Raw genomic sequence first — 18,811 nt, forward strand, 5'->3', positions numbered from 1 at the left:
TCAGTGATATTGTACAAAAAAAAACTAATCCATAGAAGGGGAAAAAAAATATTCACAAGATAGTATCAATGATCTTGAAATATTTGCCATATTTAGTTTCCCCCCCTTCCATATTGTTTGTCGAATCATAGAACTAACAAAGAATCTCCGTATGCTGTTCTGAAAAGTTGAAAAATAATCCAATAAAACTTTGATCTTGACCTTAACTTTTTATTTTTTTAGCATAGAATACCCTATTGCCACCTTTTTAATGCTGTTTTTCATTATGTTGCACTTGGAATAAGATTTTTGGAAGTTTGGGCTAAAGTTGACTTTTCTATTCCACTTTTCCTCTAGCTGTGGGGAGGATTAAGGTTCACTGTGCCTCATCTTCGAGATTCCAGTCACAAAGTGCAGTTTGACTGTCAGATTCGCAGGTACAATACCATTTGGTGCATCATCGCGCTGCTTTCTTTCATATACCTAATATACCTTCAAGGTTGTAGCTGTTGTTGTGAACTGGTTAATAAAATGGATTCATGTTAAGGAATCTGCTTAAATTGGTTGACTCAATGGGCCTAATTCTTCAAACCGTGCCAGAAAACTATAAAACTATTGCAACGTATTTGCATCATGTGTGCCTGCCCAAAAATGAGGCTTTTGGTGGTTCTACACCAGCTCTGCAAACTATTGGATAAGTTGAGCCAAAGAAATAAGGCAGGGTCTATCACAGCCTGAGAAGTTACCATATATAAAATGAAGGAAAGCGATCCAGCTGAGTGACCAGGTGATTTATTCAGTGCAGTTCAGACAAGGCATAGTCGTGGTTAACGCGTTTCTGGCTTAACGCCCTTAATCATAACTGTTATGATTAAGGGCGTTAAGCCAGAAACGCGTTAACCACGACTATGCCTTGTCTGAACTGCACTGAATAAATCACCTGGTCACTCAGCTGGATCGTTTTTCTTCATTTTCGTTGCTGCGGCCGGGGCAGGGCCGGATCAGAGTCTGAGGTGCGGTGAGGTCAGACGTGGGTGAGCTGGATTTTTTTACAAGTTACCATATATACTTGAGTATAAGCTGAGGTTTTTAGCCCATTATTTTATTTATTTTTTATTATTAATAATAATAATTAATTAAGAATATTATTTTTTTTTTATATATATATATATGCTGAAAACTCCCCTCTCTGCTTATACTAGAGTTGGGATCCCACAAAAAAATTACTCGCCTGTCCTCCGTTTCTGCGATGTCCTCTTACCTGCTTCTTGCGGACCTCAGACACAATAGACCCTTAGGTGATTGTGTCCGGTGCAGGAGCCGCCGCTGTCATCTTCATCGCTTTACTTCACTTGAATGATTTGCGGCGCTGCACAGCATTCAAGTGAAGTAAAGCGCTGATGACAACAGCGGCGGCTCCTGCACCTGCTGTGATCTCCAAGGAGTGTATTGTGTCTGCGGTCCGCAAGAAGCAGGTAACGGAACACCGCAGGAATGGTGGACAGGTGAGAGTGTATGTGTACAACGGCATAATGGGGGGACAAGAAGGGGACCAGAATGAGGACATTACTAAAGGATGAGCACATTACTACACAGCACAAGGATGGGGCCTATTACTACAGGAGGCAATATGGGCACATTATTTAGGGGGCAGTATGGGTACTTAATTACGGGGGAAAATGGGGGCACATTACTACCAGTAGCTGCTGCCTTTCCCACGTAGGATTATACTCAAGTCAATAAGCCTTCCCAGTTTTTTTGGTGGTAAAATTAGGAGCCTCGGCTTATACTCTGGTCCGCTTATACTCAAGTATATGGTAATTAAAATTTACACCCACAGAACTGCCAAAAATTGTAGCAAAAATATACTCCAGACCGTGACTGGCGAACATGTCTGCCGTTGGTGCACGCAATATAACAAAATTCATTGAGGCACCTGTCTTTTGAATTCTGTGCATCGGACTCCAGTGGATTCTGCATAAAGACACCAGTCTTGATTAATTTATACCCATGTGCATGCCCCAAAAATGTTATTTGGAGAAGTTAAAGAAAAAAAAAAAAATACTTTAAATTTGACATAATACATTGGCTGGGTAAAAGTCATGTTTTGTTAGGAGAGGGCATGCTGCAAAAAAAATAGCTAGTGATCCTAAGCCACTTTCTCATTGCCGTGTTGTGGGTTTGAGTTATTTTTTTTGTTTTTTGTTTTTTTTAATAGATTCTCTTTAAATGGGATGTAGTAGCAACAGGTTTTTGCTTCCTCCATATGTTAGCGGCATGTCAAGACCAAAACCCTGATTCCAATGATGTCACTTACTTGGGTGTCTTCCTGCAGTATTAATAAAATCCCTGTTTTATTTGCTGTAGATCTTCCAGTCTCTGAATGCTGAGCTCTGCATAACCCCGCCCACACCACTGATTGGCAGCTTTCTGCCAATCAATGGGTGGTAGGTTATACAGGGCTCATGAATATGGAGGACTATATTGCAACAGGTTTGCTAGTTCTCAAGTGATAATAGCTTCCTTTTTTTTAATTATTAATACAAAAACCACAGTTTTATTAAAACACCGCAAGTGGCTTAGTAAGAGACACATTACTGGAATCAGGGTCTCTGTCTCTATATTATGCTGCTCTCAGATGAGATGGCAAAAACTTGGCGACAGATTCCCTTTAATGGATTATAAAAGGAGCAATATAGCTACCTAACAGGATAGTAGCCGGGAATACAGATATGTATGGTATAGAGTTAGTATCAAATATCATGGGTTAGTTCATGTTCAACAATGTCATATGAATTATACATTATATAACTTTTTTGATCATTCTCTTTTACAGCAAAAATGCAAATAACTCCCAGAGTGAGCTTGTGCAGCTAACCATCGGGGTCGAAGCAAAAACATCCGTATCATTCCTTGGGTAAGTCAGCGCATGAAGGTCACAATATTATATATATATTTTTTAATCTTCTTATGCATCAAGACCGGGGCCACACTGACTACTGCGATCCTCGCATGACACTCTGCTCACACTGGCAGCACAGCGGGAGTCGAGGGTTATTGCGACTGAGGTCCGATCATGCGATTGGACCTCAACTGCAGGGGGCAGGCCAGCACTGAGGAGGGGCGGGCTGCCACTGAGGAGGGGAGGACCGGCGCTGCGGAGGGGAGGGAGGGATTTATATCCCTCTCTTCCGTTGCCGGCTATTGCCATTCTCGCCCTGCACTCGAGGTACACCAGTGTAATGCGAGTGCAGCACGATGTTTCTCTCGCCCCATAGACTTGAATGGGTGTGAGAGAAAAAGGATCCCATTTCACCCGCAGCATGCTGCGACTGTTTTCTCGGTCCGATTAGGGCTGAGAAACTAATCGCTCATGGATGCTGGCACATAAATTAATATTGGTCCGAGTGGAATGTGATGTTTTATCGCACTCCACTCAATCCGATTATCATGCCGTGTGTCTTAGGCCTGCCCTTCAGAGCTAAAGAAAATACACCATTTAAGAGTCTGGAAAAGCCGGAGGAACCAAAAATGTAGCTGCGCTCATAGCCTAAAGGTACCGTCACACTAAGCAACATCGCTAGCAACATCGCTGCTGAGGCACAACTTGCTAGCGATGTTGCTGTGTGTGACATCCAGCAACAACCTGGCCCCTGCTGTGAGATCACTGGTTGTTGCTGAATGTCCTGGACCATTTTTTAGTTGTTGCTCTCCCGCTGTGAAGCACACATCGCTGTGTGTGACAGCGACAGAGCAACAACTGAATGTGCAGCTAGCAGGGAGCCGGCTTCTGCAGACGCTGGTAACCACGGTAAACATCGGGTAACCAAGAAGCCCTTTCCTTGGTTACCCGATATTTACCTTCGTTACCAGCGTCCGCCGCTCTCACGCTGCCAGTGCCGGCTCCCTGTTCCCTGCACACGTAGCTGAAGTACACATCGGGTAATTAACCCGATGTGTACTGTGGCTAGGAATGCAGGGAACAGGGAGCCGGCACTGGCAGCATGAGAGGGGCGGACGCTGGTAACGAAGGTAAATATCGGGTAACCAAGGAAAGGGCTTCTTGGTTACCCGATGTTTACCGTGGTTACCAGCGTCCACAGAAGCCGGCTCCCTGTTGCCTGCACACGTAGCAGAGTACACATCGGGTAATTAACCCAATGTGTACTGTGGCTAGGTGTGCAGGGAGCCAGCGCTAAGCGGTGTGCGCTGGTAACCAAGGTAAATATCGGGTTGGTTACCTGATATTTACCTTAGTTACCAAGCGCAGCATGCTTCCACGTGTAGCGACGCTCCAGCGATCCCTGCCAGGTCAGGTTGCTGGTGGGATCGCTGGAGCGTCGCTTAGTGTGACCTCTCACCAGCGACCTCCTAGCAACTTACCAGCGATCCCTATCAGGTTGTATCGTTGTTGGGATCGCTGGTAAGTTGTTTAGTGTGACTGGGCCTTAATTCTGTTACAACCAGAACATCTGCTGCATTTAATTTGGCAGTCGTATAAGCGGCCATGACACGTGCTTAATTTTACTTGATTTGTGTGCTCAACTTTGTGTTCATTCATGGAAGCTTATCCTGGCGGCTCCATAAAGTATCCTGTGCCTCCAGCTGAAGACTGCCAATATTTACATTAGATAATGATCATGGTCACTTCAAAAGATCATGAGGCTTCCTCAAAGTGACTGACATAGTGGTATCTGACAGGTGAAGGTGACCCGAGGTCCTCATGTTACTTGTGCTTAACTTGTCTCTTCAATACTTTTTAAACTATTTTAAGAATATATTCACAAAACTATTTTTTTTTTTTGCAATTTTTCACTCCCTTCCCCCCTCCCACCTCACTATATTACAAACTATATAAAATATCTGATCACAGTTTGAGCCGAGTGTCATTTACTGTGATCCAATTCTCTCTGATGCAGAGTCTGATCGCGGGTGAGAGAGGACGTCAGAGTGCAGGCCGATGTTTTTCACGCACCCGTTGACTTGAATGGCTGTTCACCGTCTGATGTGCACTGCCAATCCTAGCATGCAGGGTTGTTTTTCTTTTTTCAGTATAACCTTGGGCATGGTGCTATCCGACAAAACACCAGATGGCACACGACCATGTTATGCACTTGTGTGAGCGATTCCTTTAGGGTATGTGCCCACGATCCGGACCCACTGTGTCCTGGACATGGCGGGTCCTGACCTGCGGGGCCTCGAGTCTCCTATACTGGAGATGGCAGCTGCTTGTGCCCACAGTTAGGGCTCAGGGCGCTGCAGTCTCCTTGCTGTGTTCTCCCTACTCCACAGCAAAGAACTGACATGCTGTGGCTGTGGAAAGCTGCACCGCAAATCAGTTTTCGCTGCGGTTTGTACTCACTGTGGGCATGGGAATTCTAGAACCCATCCATCCACTATTCTTGTACTGTACAATTCATCGTATTGGCCGCAGCTGAAACATGCTACATCCAAAATGCTGCAAACACAGATAGTGTGCATGTACCCTTAAACTGTAACTGCCTGTTTTCAGGAAATTTACATCAACATTAGCCGCAACAAACAGACTCCATTTATATTTTTTTGTGTTGATGCATGTAATGAACATGTGCAAAAGTCATTGTGAAAGGAGGGGGGAGCAGAGTTAGCTGACACATCCCAAATTGTGGTTATTTCTGTGTTATCAGATGTTACCTCCCATTCTAATCCTCTGTTGATACAGAACCTGTTTAAAAACTGTTGCAGAAAGGACCATATTTAAGCCCCAGTGGGAAAATTCCAAGATTACAGATTGTTTTGTCAGTACAGATTGATATTAAAAATTAAAAACATTAATACACATAAAATGAAAATTATATGTGAACACACAAACCTGATATTTTTATTATTATTATTTATTATTATAGCGCCATTTATTCCATGGCGCTTTACAAGTGAAAGAGGGTATACGTACAACAATCATTAACAGTACAAGACAGACTGGTATAGGAGGAGAGAGGACCCTGCCCGCGAGGGCTCACAGTCTACAGGGAATGGGTGATGGTACAGTAGGTGAGGACAGAGCTGGTTGCGCAGTGGTCTACTGGACTGAGGGCTATTGTAGGTTGTAGGCTTGTTGGAAGAGGTGGGTCTTGAGGTTCCTCTTGAAGCTTTCCACGGTAGTGGAGAGTCTGATGTGCTGAGGTAGAGCGTTCCAGAGTATGGGGGATGCACGGGAGAAATCTTGTACACGATTGTGGGAAGAGGAGATAAGAGAGGAGCAGAGAAGGAGATCTTGTGAGGATCTAAGGTTGCGTGCAGGTAGGTACTGGGAGACTAGGTCACAGATGTAGGGAGGAGACAGGTTGTGCATGGCTTTGTATGTCATGGTTAATGTTTTGAACTGGAGTCGTTGGGCGATGGGAAGCCAGTGAAGGGATTGGCAGAGTGGTGAGGCTGGGGAGTAGCGAGGGGAGAGGTGGATTAAGCGGGCTGCAGAGTTTAGGATAGATTGGAGGGGTGCAAGAGTGTTGGAAGGGAGGCCAGAGAGCAGGAGGTTGCAGTAGTCGAGGCGGGAGATGATGAGGGCATGCACTAATGTTTTTGCAGATTCTTGGTTAAGAAAAGCACGGATCCGGGAGATATTTTTAAGTTGTAATCGGCATGAGTTGAAGAGGGCTTGGATGTGTGGCTTGAAGGATATGATATAAAGAATAGATAATTTTCTGACACATTCCCCTTTAAAAATATTGCCGTTTTCATAATAGCCATTTGGACCTTCGATGCAGATCTGAACCATATAATGCATCAAAAATCCAAAGGTCTGTGGCCTATCCTAAGCTAATATAATTGACAGCTTTTTCATATATAGTTACATAGTTACTAAGGTTGAAAAAAGACCTAGGTCCATCTAGTTCAACCTTCCTCCACCAGTTCTACATTTGGTCACTAAGTCATTTATAACCAACAATGTTTTGTGTACTGAGGAAATCATCCAGCCCTTTTTTGAAAGCTGTTATAGTATCTGCCATTACTACCTCTTGTGGTAGGGCATTCCACAGTCTGACTGCTCTAACTGTAAAGAACCCTTTCCTATTTAGCTGTTGGAATCGCTTTTCTTCCACTCGCAGTGAGTGCCCCCTGGTCCTTAGTATTGTCTTCGGAAGAAATAAGTCATGTGCCAGTCCTTTATATTGACCACACATGTATTTATACATATAAATGAGATCTCCTGAGACGTCTTTTTTCTAAGCTAAACATATCTAACTTTTTCAACCTGTCATCATATGGGAGGCCTTCCATTCCTTGTAGTAGTCTAGTTGCCTGCCTTTGAACTGAATCTAACTTCTGAATGTCCTTTTTAAAATGTGGAGTCCAAAACTGGATCCCATATTCCAGATGTGGCCTTACAAGTGATTTATAGAGGGGTAATAATACGTTGGGATCGCGGGATCTAATCTCTCTTTTTATACACCCTAGAATCTTGTTTGCTTTTGCAGCTGCTGCTTGACATTGAGTGCTGCTGCTCAGCTTATTTGTAATGAGAATACCCAAGTCCTTCTCCTGTTCTGTAGTCCCGAGTTTACTTCCATTTAATGTATACGCAGTTATAGGATTACTCCGTCCTAGGTGCATTACTTTACATTTATCAACATTAAATCTCATTTGCCAAGTATCTGCCCATTCTGACATCTTATCCAGATCTTTTTGTAATATTATACTATCAAGGTCAGTTTTTAAATATCCTACATAGTTTGGTGTCATCAGCAAAGACTGACACTTTACTATCAATCCCATCCACAAGGTCATTAATAGAGATTAAAAAGAATTGGTCCTAGCACAGATCCCTGCGGCACCCCACTGCTGACTATAGCCCATTTAGAGAATGTACCATTTATGACTACTCTTTGTTTCCTATCTTTTAGCCAATTCCTTACCCAGTTGCATATAGTTTCCCCCAGTCCTTGCTTCTGGAGCTTTAGTATAAGCCTATTATGTGGTACAGTATCAAATGCCTTTGCAAAGTCCAAATAAATCACATCAGCTGCATTACCAATATCCAGGTTTGCACTTACCCCCTCATAGAACCCCAACAGGTTGGTTAGACACGACTTATCTTTCATGAATCCATGCTGTTTGTCAGTTATCATATTATTTTCTGCAATATATTTTTGCATGTCATCCCTTAAATGCCCTCAAAAACTTTGCATACTACTGATGTCAGGCTTACTGGACGGTAGTTGCCTGGATCTACCCTCTTACCTTTCTTAAATATCGGTACCACATCAGCAATCCTCCAATCCTGAGGCACCAACCCTGTTACAAGCGAGTCTAAAAAGATGAGATACAGCGGTCTGTCAATTACGGAGCTCAATTCCCTCAATATTCGTGGGTGAATGCCATCTGGCCCTGGGGATTTGTCAATGTTTAATTTACTCAGACGTAGGCGTACTTCTTCTTGTGTTAAATTGATTATATCTGGTGGGGAACTTTGATTTTTCACTTGTTGAATGATGCCTGGTACAGTCAGTTCCTTGGTGAACACAGATGAGAAATGCCTATTTAATATCTCAGTCTTTTGTTTGTCCTCTATAACTAACTTGTTGTTATATTTTAAGGGGCCAATACTATCCTTTGTTTTCCTTTTGGCATTAATGTATTTATAAAAGATTTTGGGATTTATTTTAATGTCATTAGCTAGTTTTGCTTGTTTGATTTCTTTTTTGCATTGCCTATTGATATCTTTATACTCCTGCAATGCTATTTCTGTATTCTCAGCCTTCAAGATTTTAAACGCCCTTTGTTTTTGTTTTATTATACTTTGTACAGTCTTATTTATCCATAGTGGTTTCTTTTTATTCCGGGACGTTTTATTACCAGAGGGTATAAGTTTTTTACAGGACTCTAGCAATATATCCTTAAACTTACCCCATTTATGTTCGGTATCCCCAGTTACCATGACTTTGTCCCAATCTACACATTTAAGCTCTTCCCTTAATTTGTTGAAATCAGCTTTACTAAAATTCCAGGTTTTAGCATTTCCCCTTTGAAATGTTCTATTGAATATTATGTTGAAGCTTACCATATTATGATCGCTGGTGCCCAAGTGCTCCCGGACCTGTAGATCTGAAATTGTATCCGGTCTATTTGACAGGACCAAATCTAGCAAATTATCTCCCCTGGTCGGTTCACCTACCATCTGAGAGAGGAAATGGTCTTGAATGGTAGATAAGAATTTACAGCTTTTAGCAGAACCAGAAGATTCTATGTCCCACTGAATGTCTGGATAGTTGAAATCCCCCATAATAAGAACCCGATTATTATTATTATTAGCTGCCTTTTCAATTTGTTCCAGCATTTCACCCTCTATTTGTTCAAGTATGTTAGGAGGCTTATAGCAAACTCCAATTAGCATTTTTCCATTCTTCTCCTCCCCATGTACATTTACCCATACTGACTCTACATTGTTGCAGTTCCCCCCAATGTCCTCATTCAACACAGGTTTTAGGTTAGATTTGATAAATATACATACCCCACCACCTTTTTTGTCTTTCCTGTCCCTCCTAAATGTACTATAACCCTGTATGTTTGTCACCCAGTCATGGCTTTCATCCAGCCAGGTTTCCGTAATGCCCACCACATCATAAGCCATGGTTGACATAAGAGTCTCTGATTCATTCATTTTGTTTGCAAGACTTCTTGCATTTGCCAGTAGACATTTAATCCTATTAACACCTTTATAATTCCTAGCCTCCCTACGTTCCTTGCATGTCCCATCCCCCCCTAATCCTTCATTGACCCCTACCATCTCACTGTCTCTATCTGCTCTATCTATCCCCTTTTTTGCTCCACTACCCTCCCTCCCCCCAGATCCTAGTTTAAAAGCTCCTCCATCCGTCTGACCATTTTCTCCCCCAGCACAGCTGCACCTTCCCCATTGAGGTGCAGCCCGTCCCTACCGTAGAGCCTGTAGCCGACTGAGAAGTCAGCCCAGTTCTCCATGAACCCGGACCCTTCCTTCCTGCACCAATTTCTAAGCCACGTGTTTATCTCCCTAAGCTCCCGCTGTCTTTCTAGTGACGCTCGTGGCACCGGTAGTATTTCTGAAAACACCACCTTGGAGGTCCTGGACTTCAGCTTCTCTCCTAGTTCCCTGTAATCATTTTTAAGGACCTTCCACCTGCCTCTAACTTTGTCATTAGTACCAATATGCACCATGACCGCTGGGTTTTCCCCAGCCCCACCCACAATATGCCGAACCTCAGCACCCGGCAGACAACACACTGTTCGGCATTCACGGTCTCGGCGACAGATGACCCTGTCTGTCCGCCTAATTATAGAGTCCCCTACCACTAACATCTGTCATGTTATGTCAGAAAAAAATGTGTGTGCGCATATAGATATAGATAGATCTATATATATATATAGAGATATAGATGTATAGATATATATCTGTCTCTCGGTCTCTCTCTTGTCAATATTTGCGAGAGAAATTAAATATGCACATGCAGAATGCATAGTATCTGTATTGCAATGGTAAAATAACCCCCTTTTTCCCTTTACTAGGAAGGGGGGTTATTTTACTATTCCCTCCACTAATCACGGGTCATTGGTTTTCCACTTCCTATGGGTGTGATTGTTTTTGTGGCTTTCAGCTCTTCCCTTGGGCAGTTCGTCACCTTCTGTTCACCTGATAAATGCAAACTTCCTGCCATTGATAATGCGTTATTAGCCAACCAACTGTGAAAAACGTTCATTAAATAGATTGTTCCATTGAGGATTTCTTTCACAGTAAAGTCTACTTACAAGGTGGAACATGACCTCCTGAAAGCCTACAGGATCTCTGACCTGAGTGTACAAAATAGAGCACTTGAAACTGGCAAAGTTGATGTATCTTGTTCTTTTAACTGGCTACAAACCTCTTCCAAAGGCTGAATAAAGAGGTTCAGAAAAACTAATGTTTATGGTCAAACTGAAAATTACTTTTGTCACTTAGGTTTTTTTTTTTTTTGCTAGATTATACTAACCTCCAAAGGTCACCATCTCATAAGTTAACAATGACCCAATGCTAGTATATGCTGTCCTATTTACCATCAGTGAGGGTCTTCATTCAGAGACCCTCAGATTTGAATAGGAACATCACTAACATTATAAAGGACCACTGTGATCCACTAGGGCTGCACGCCAAACACTCAGCCGAGTGGCCATTAGTTACAGAAAAACAGTCTCTGCATCACAAGAGAATGCATTATCTGATGAAGCTGATATACTTCTTTTGAACGCTCCTTTCGGGATGGCTGTATGAAAATGTCTTTGAATATTAAAATTTGCATTTCATAAATTTGGCTATAGTTCAAAAATTTTAATTTACAGCCATTCAGAGTTGTGGTGTGTTTTTATTTTTTTTTTTTGTTTACAAGTATTTTAGCCTCCTCAGATCTTTAAATAGCCCTCCTATTTATTTTAGTGTGTGTGTGTGTGTGTGTGTGTGTGTGTGTGTGTGTGTGTGTGTGTGTGTGTGTGTGTGTGTAGTCACCTACCGCTGCTCTCTCCAGGATCCAGCGCCATTCTGCTCCTCTTCTCAGTGGCGTCACGGCGCTGCAGATTCTCCAGTTCGCACTGCAGTCTGCATGAACTAAAAGTGGAGTTCTTAATGTAAGCCTATGGAACGTCAGAACGAGGCATCATAAGCTTAGACTGTAAGGCTATGTGTCCACGGTAGAATGTACCTGCGGATTTTTCTGCATGAAAATCCGCGACTTTCGCGGCAAATCCGCACCCGCGGATTTGCCGCGGATTTTGATGCAGAATTTTTTTTTTTTTTCTTCCCCATTCTATACCCAAAATCCGCACCAAATCTGCAACAAACAATTGACATGCTGCAGATTTTTCCGGATCAAAATCCGCGGCAAATCCGCAGCGGAAAAATCCGCAGCATGGACACAGCATTTCCAAAATGCCATTGAAATGGCTTGGAAGTGCCGCTGCTGCAGATTTTCGGCAAATCCGCGGCAAAATCCGCAGCGTGGGCACATAGCCTAAGAGACATCGGGCTCACACAGATCATAGACAGCCTGCTAGTCTGAAGTGTGGTGATGTCACTGAGAAAAGGAGCAGAACGACACTGGACGCCAGAAAATATTGATAGGTGACTATATTAACACACGCTACATTACATACTCAACCAAATAACAAGGAAAAAGTGTCACTCACCATCCGTCAAACCTCCAAAATGTATTGAAAAATCCTTAAAACATTCCAGGAGAGATCAGGATGCGCTTATTCCCACCCCACCCTACTGTCTCCTGGAGTGTTTTAAGGACTTTTCAATAAATTTTAAGGTTTTATGGATGGTAAAAATTTTTTTTTTTTTTTTTTTTAAAATCTTCAATGCAGTGCTTATTTAAATAAAAAATTTTGGTAGCAGGCACCCGTTAACTTCTGTGTATAGACACTTGACTGTCCTTCAACAGACATTTAAATGTTAAATAATAATAACAATAATAATATTATATTATTATTATTATTATTATTTATTTTTTTAACACTGTTCTATTGTTCCTGTGGGAGATAAGGCACTGGCCAAAGGAGTTTGCCTGCTGCATATTGGTGTTGGATTTGGTTATCACAGCCCGGCAATGAATGCATTTTTTATTTTTGTCTTCTATCCAGAGTTTCTAAACCTGACATTGTAATCTTTCCACTTGCAAACTGGAAGCCAAGCAAACAGCTCAATCAAGTAGAAGACGTAGGTCCAGAGGTTAATCATGTGTACGAGGTACGCGCACAATGTTTATTTTGTACTAGGCAAGAATGAGAAATGACGTGTGGCGTGTTGATGTGCCACTAACCTGTACACGCAGTCATGAACTTATATTTTAATTCTTTCATGTTTCCAGCTGGCAAATCTAGGGCCAAGTTCCATCAGTCACGGTGTCTTAACGCTGACCTGCCCCATAGTTCACAACCAAGAACAAACGTTGTATGTCATGAACTATTCTGTGCAAGGATTGGGGAACTGTACAACAAGTCAGCCGGTCAACCCGTATCAGCTGCAGGTGAGAACCAGCTTTGAATCTGTAACATGGTATATATGGGTGGTGGTCCCTAAAACATCTGTGCCTGTCTTTAAAAAATAAAATAAATTTGGAGAAGAAATTGCTGAAGAGAGAATTCTATTACTATTGTTTCTTCCTCTAATAATCACACTAGAAGTGCAGTAGGGTATTACCGTTGTAAACCAGGCGATACGAATGCAATAAGGCTCACCTTATTGGGTTGTGAGTGGGCACAACCACTGAACCGCACATGTGAAAAATGGCCGTCGCAGCCCAACGAGGAGGGGCAATCAAACTTCAGGGAAAGAAGGGGTTAATGCCACTTTGCCGAAGAAATTCCAGATGGCAATGTAGAAACGTGATGTTTTAAGTCAACGTAATTCAGAGAACTCTCTCCTTCATCAGGTCAAGAAGTCATATTACCAAATATGATATCTTGTCCTGAGGGAGACCTACATCTCTGAAACGAGTTTAATTACTAAAACCTCACTTTCCTACATTGCCATCTGGAATTTCTTCAGCAGCGCGGCATTAACCCCTTTTTTTCCCTGAAGTTTAATTTTACTATAATATTGACTGGCTTAAGGCTAAGGCCTTTCACATTGCGTTTTTACCTACATTCACTGGTCACATTGGGGCATCCATCCGAACCACCCCCCTCATGCCACCGCAAAATGGGTTTCGGATGTATACGCCAACGGGGCCATTGACTACAATGGAGCAGACAGTCAGCGTGTGCTCTGTCTTGCACAATTTTCGGCTATATAAATTATCTGCTGGCGGACACCCGAACGCAGTCTACTACGTCTGGTTGTCCGCCTACAGAAAACGTATATGCCCAAAAATGGTGCAAGACACAGTACACGTTGACTCTGTCTGCTCCATCATAATCAAAGGCCCCGTCTGCGTATGCGTCCGATACCCGTTATAAATGGAAAACTATTTTGTAGCGTTTATTGGCAAATTAAAATAACCACAAAATGTTAAATTCCTTTCATTACACTGATCTCTGCATTAACATGCATATCTGCATTTTGAAAGATACCACATACCCATCCTTAAAGTCAGTTTACACTGGACGATTAGCATGAATGAGTTTTTCTAAGGACCCTCATTTCACAATAATCATGTAATGTAGACAGGCTGTCACTCATTTGTTGAGTGAAATGATCTTTTGGTTCATAATCTTTCTCGGCAATGCATCAATAATGGCAACCTATGCACGTTGAACGACCTTCAACCGGCAAACCTATATTGGTGGTCGTTTAACACTGCATATCGAGTAATGTCAGTGCACCATCATCTAGAACAGATTTTAGAGTCATCGTATACTATATACATGCTGGTCATCATATTGGGAGGGCCACCCACCTATACATACTGTGGAACGTTTTGACCATTTCTCCTCAAAGATGTTGAGAAATGGATTTTCACATGCCCAAACCTTTGAGACCTAAGCAATTACAAGGAGTCTACCACTCTCTAATTTACAATGGGGATGGCAAATAAGCCAGGAGGAGTAGCAGTTTTTGTAACCTACAATACAATGATTTACTTCATTTTTTCTAACCTTTTTGATTTTCTCGTCTTTTTAGTTTTCATCGACAGAACAAAATCCATCTGGCCATCATATAGAACGCCGTGACACATCTCGAGTTTCTGCAGGAGGATCACAACTTTTAGTAAGCTTTTCTATGGTTTCTGAATGTTACACCATATATTACTCTGGACCTTCTTGAACATATTGATCTGTGACGGTCATAATCCCACCTTAATGATAAAAATGCTGCTATTGTGGACCCCAATATTGTGCGTACAAGCTAAGGTTCTGGTCTCAAAAATACTAGAAAATTAGAAAACTTAATATTCACAACTATAGAAAAGGCCACCGTGCACATTAGGAAGCTATCAGATGGATGTTTGCTTATCCGTCAGTAATCTCTCCCAGCTCTCTCTCACATGGGCACGCTCAGCTTGGCCAACGCTCCAGGGTTTTCTATAAGAAAGCCGGTGACAAACTCATCTGACAGCGGATTATCTTTGGGACAACAGGATCAGTCGCTGAAAATCCACTGTATTACTCATGGAGGTGTAATAAGGGAGGAAGCACATGATGTCACGACCCTTGACAATACTGGTCCACTGTGCACTATATCAAGAGTTGTACATTCAGTGCTCAGAAGTAAGAAGTACTCCCCTTTTGAAAAGTAAGAATTTAATGAATATCTGGTTGTACTCCAAAACAACTTCCAAAATGTTGTCAAAATTATTTATATTTTTTTTTTTTAAACCCACAACCTGAAAGAAAGGATAGTAATACAATTTTCATTACAAAATCTTCCATTTTACTCCAAAATTAGTAGATGCAAAAATGCCCCTCATCTAAAAACTAAAACATCTAGTATTTTGTGTGACCGCCATGATTTTTAAGGACCACATCAAGCCTTCTAGACAAGGAATGAACAAGTTGGCGACAAATTGCAACATCTATCTTTTTCCATTCTTTAACGGGTACTTTACACACTGCGACATCGCTAGCAATCTCGTTAGCGATGTGAAATTCTAGATCGCAAGTGCGATCTTTTGAGATCGCACATGCGTAAAATGACCTATGCGATCTAGAATTTCACATCGCTAACGAGATCGCTACCGATGTCGCAGTTTGTAAAGTACCCTTAAGAACGACCTCTTTTAGAGCCCGGATGCTGGATGGAGAGTGACTCTCCACTTCCTCAGAATTTTCCATAGGTGTATGGGTTCAGATCAGGAGACATGCTTTCACCCTGTTCTTCAGAAATACAACAGTGACCTTAGATGTGTTTTGGATCAATGTCGTGTTGGAAAAACTCAAGTCTACCAAGGGCACAGAGTGATGGTAGCATCTTCTCATGCAATATAAAGCAAATTCATGATGCCACCAATGAAATGTAGCTTTTCAACACCAGCAGCTCTCATGTAGCGTCGCATAAGGACACTGCTAGCACCAAGTTTCACTGTAGGCCCCTTGCATTTGCTTTGTGCTCATCATCTTTTGTGACACCATATCATTTTAAAGCAATCGGATCCACAAACCTCTATCTTGATTAATCACTCAAGAGTATAGAGTCCCAGTACTCTTCATATTTTTCAGCATCAGTCCAGGCAAAGACGGGCTATTTTGTGCTTGGGCTTTAGGATAGGCATCTCTGTGGATGACACCCATGGATACCATTCCTCTACAGTGTGTGAGGAAGCATTCAACCCATTTGGCTTTCAACTTCTTTTAGCCAGCTGCAGTGAACTTGCATATAGATTTCATCAATGCTTTATATCCGATGACTCTCCTGTTTAGGTGTTAACTTCACTGGTCGGCCTGGAGGTCTCTGTGAGATGATTAGGCTTACAGGTGGTTGAATTTTTGTTAATTTAAACTTTAGTAGTCTAAAATTTAGCTTTGCTAATAAGACTTTCATTGTGTACTCATTTTTACAACCTGGTCTTGAATGAAACTTTTTTGGGGGTGTGCAAAATAAAAAATTTTGTTTACAATAAATGGCTCACATTTGTGGCAATATTTTGTAAGATGGCATCCCATAGAAAACAACATTTCACTTCCTTTCAGAATTAAGATTTTAGAACACATCTGATAAATTGCATACGGTGGCGTTTTAAAGGGAACTGGTCACCAGATTTGATGATTATAAGCTGCGGCCACCACCACTGGGCTCTTATATACAGCATGTTAGAATGCTGTATATAATAGCCCATGCTGTTGTGTAGAGCGTAAAAATGACTTTATAATACTTCCCTAAACAGTAGTTGGTACGGTGTAGATGGGTGTCTCCGGATGCGGAGCCTCATCTTTCGGCCATCTTTGTCGTCCTTCTGAAACCTGGGTGCATGACGCATCTGAGTCACCCACCGCTGCGGCGGTGGCCACGGGGACACCGCTTCACCTCCAGGGATGCCGCAGGGACACTCTTGGGGATCTTCTCTGGCAACAGGTATGTCAGGTTCTGAGTCGTGACGCCACTCTGTTGCGGTCAGGGATATGGGTGACCGCCACTGCAGTTTTAACGAGCGTCTGGGGCTGGTGGAATCTGCAGTCCGATGGTTTGGACTCCCAAGAGTGAGGCTGGCCCCAGGGGCTCGGGTGTATGTGTGTAGAACAACAAGTCGCAGAATAATTCAGTCTCAGTCCAAAGTGCCTTGCAACTGGTTTTTACTCACTTTCAAATGCTTCAAGTGGTACCCAGGCGATGCTGAGATACACCAAGAGAGAACCAGGTATCCTTCAGGCTGGTATAAGGGTAACCGTTAGCTCGCCTTCCTAGCACTTCTTGTTTCGGGCAACCCCTGACTTAAAGTACCATGGGATTCATCCAGGGAAGTCGCAACTGCCTTTTCTCCCCATTTTGGTCCATTTGCTGGCAGCGTGGACCAAGGTGAATAGCTTCAGGCTCAATCCTCCTTATGGGGCCCCCTTGTTGCTGCGGATGCCCGGACTCTAGTTGGTTGGTGTGGGACTTGTGGTCCCCACACCGACAGGTTTAGTAGGTAGTTAAACTTGAGCCTACTTCGGGAACCTGTTTCCCCTGCGTGCCTAGCCACCAGAAGTCTCCGTACTCGTCCAGCTCAATTCCTCAGTGTCTTCCTGACCAACTGGCTTCCTCAACAGCTTTCTGACAGACTTGCTGGCAACCGTTCTCCCCCGCCAATGGTTACTACACGGACAGGGTCTGACTAGCGTGTCCGCGCCCCTCACTCCTCTGCGACCACACACTGCGCTTTCCACTAGCAGACTGACTACTACTCCTCACTTTCCTTACAGCCTCTGCCACCTAGCTTCCAGCCTCTCTACTGCACCCCTTGATTGGATGTGGAGGCACGCCCCCTCCTGGATCTGCCCAGGGGTCCCCTCAATGGTGTGTGAGACCTGGTTGCTATGTGTCTGTGCGTACACACCCTATTCAGCCTTTAGGATTACCTGTTTGCACTCACCCAGCATGGGTGCAGTACTCAGTGGCGCCTGACCAGGTCAGGGGCGCCACACGTCCGACGTCATGCACACAGGTGGGCATTGAGGTCCTGTGCAGGTGCACTTTGAACTGCCCTGAGCATTCTAGTGCACATGAGCGGGACCTCAATGCAGGCCTGTGTGTATGACGTAGGACGCATCATGCACCAAGGCTTCAGAAGAAGGACAAAGATGGCGAAAGAGGAGGCGCTGCTCCCTGAGAACGGAGACACCCATCTGCACTGTACTAACCATTTAGGTAAGTATTATAAAGTCATTTTTACGCTCTATACAGCGGCCTGGGCTAATTTATACAGCATGTTAGACTGCTGTATATAAGAGCTCAGTGGTGGTAGCTGCAGCTTAGTCACTAAAGCTGGTGGCAGGTTCCCTTTAGATGTAAGCCCCTTCTCCTATTTTCACCCTCCAGTGTCTTCACCTTTTTACCGATGCCGCTTCGGTCACACAGCACCATCTTGTGCCTGTAACTTCTGGCTGGAAGTCAGAAGTTGCGTCACAAGCTCCCAATGCATCTGAGTGCCAGACTGAGATCAGAACGAGACTCCCATGTATTGAGATGTTTGATTTGTGACCTCCGGTGCACTCTGTGAAACACTGGAGCAGGTCACAAATCGCCAGAGACTGATCGGAGTGGCGGCGTTAGAAGATGAAGCTGCTGGAAGGTGAGTATGTGACAGGTGGGCAGGGGACTTGTATTTAAAGCAACACTCCCTTGGTACAATTAGAAACGCGCGGAGTGGTGCTTTTAGCTTTGGAGAAGTAGGGTATATTTTAGCAGTGCCTAAGCAGAAACAAAAAA

General features: G+C 43.1%; 1 protein-coding gene across 1 annotated transcript in view; it reads left to right on the forward strand.

Annotated features, from left to right (window-relative positions):
• ITGA5 (integrin subunit alpha 5) overlaps positions 1–18,811 on the forward strand; it is a 162,046-nt gene that overhangs the window by 126,052 nt on the left and 17,183 nt on the right. Inside the window, exons 22-26 of the mRNA XM_075337176.1 lie at positions 337–416; positions 2,816–2,896; positions 12,610–12,715; positions 12,837–12,995; positions 14,591–14,677. Coding sequence (XP_075193291.1) covers positions 337–416; positions 2,816–2,896; positions 12,610–12,715; positions 12,837–12,995; positions 14,591–14,677 — 513 coding nt within the window. The remainder of the gene's footprint in view (positions 1–336; positions 417–2,815; positions 2,897–12,609; positions 12,716–12,836; positions 12,996–14,590; positions 14,678–18,811) is intronic.

The sequence above is a fragment of the Anomaloglossus baeobatrachus genome, chromosome 2, assembly GCF_048569485.1.
Source record: "Anomaloglossus baeobatrachus isolate aAnoBae1 chromosome 2, aAnoBae1.hap1, whole genome shotgun sequence".
Lineage (NCBI taxonomy): Eukaryota > Metazoa > Chordata > Amphibia > Anura > Aromobatidae > Anomaloglossus > Anomaloglossus baeobatrachus.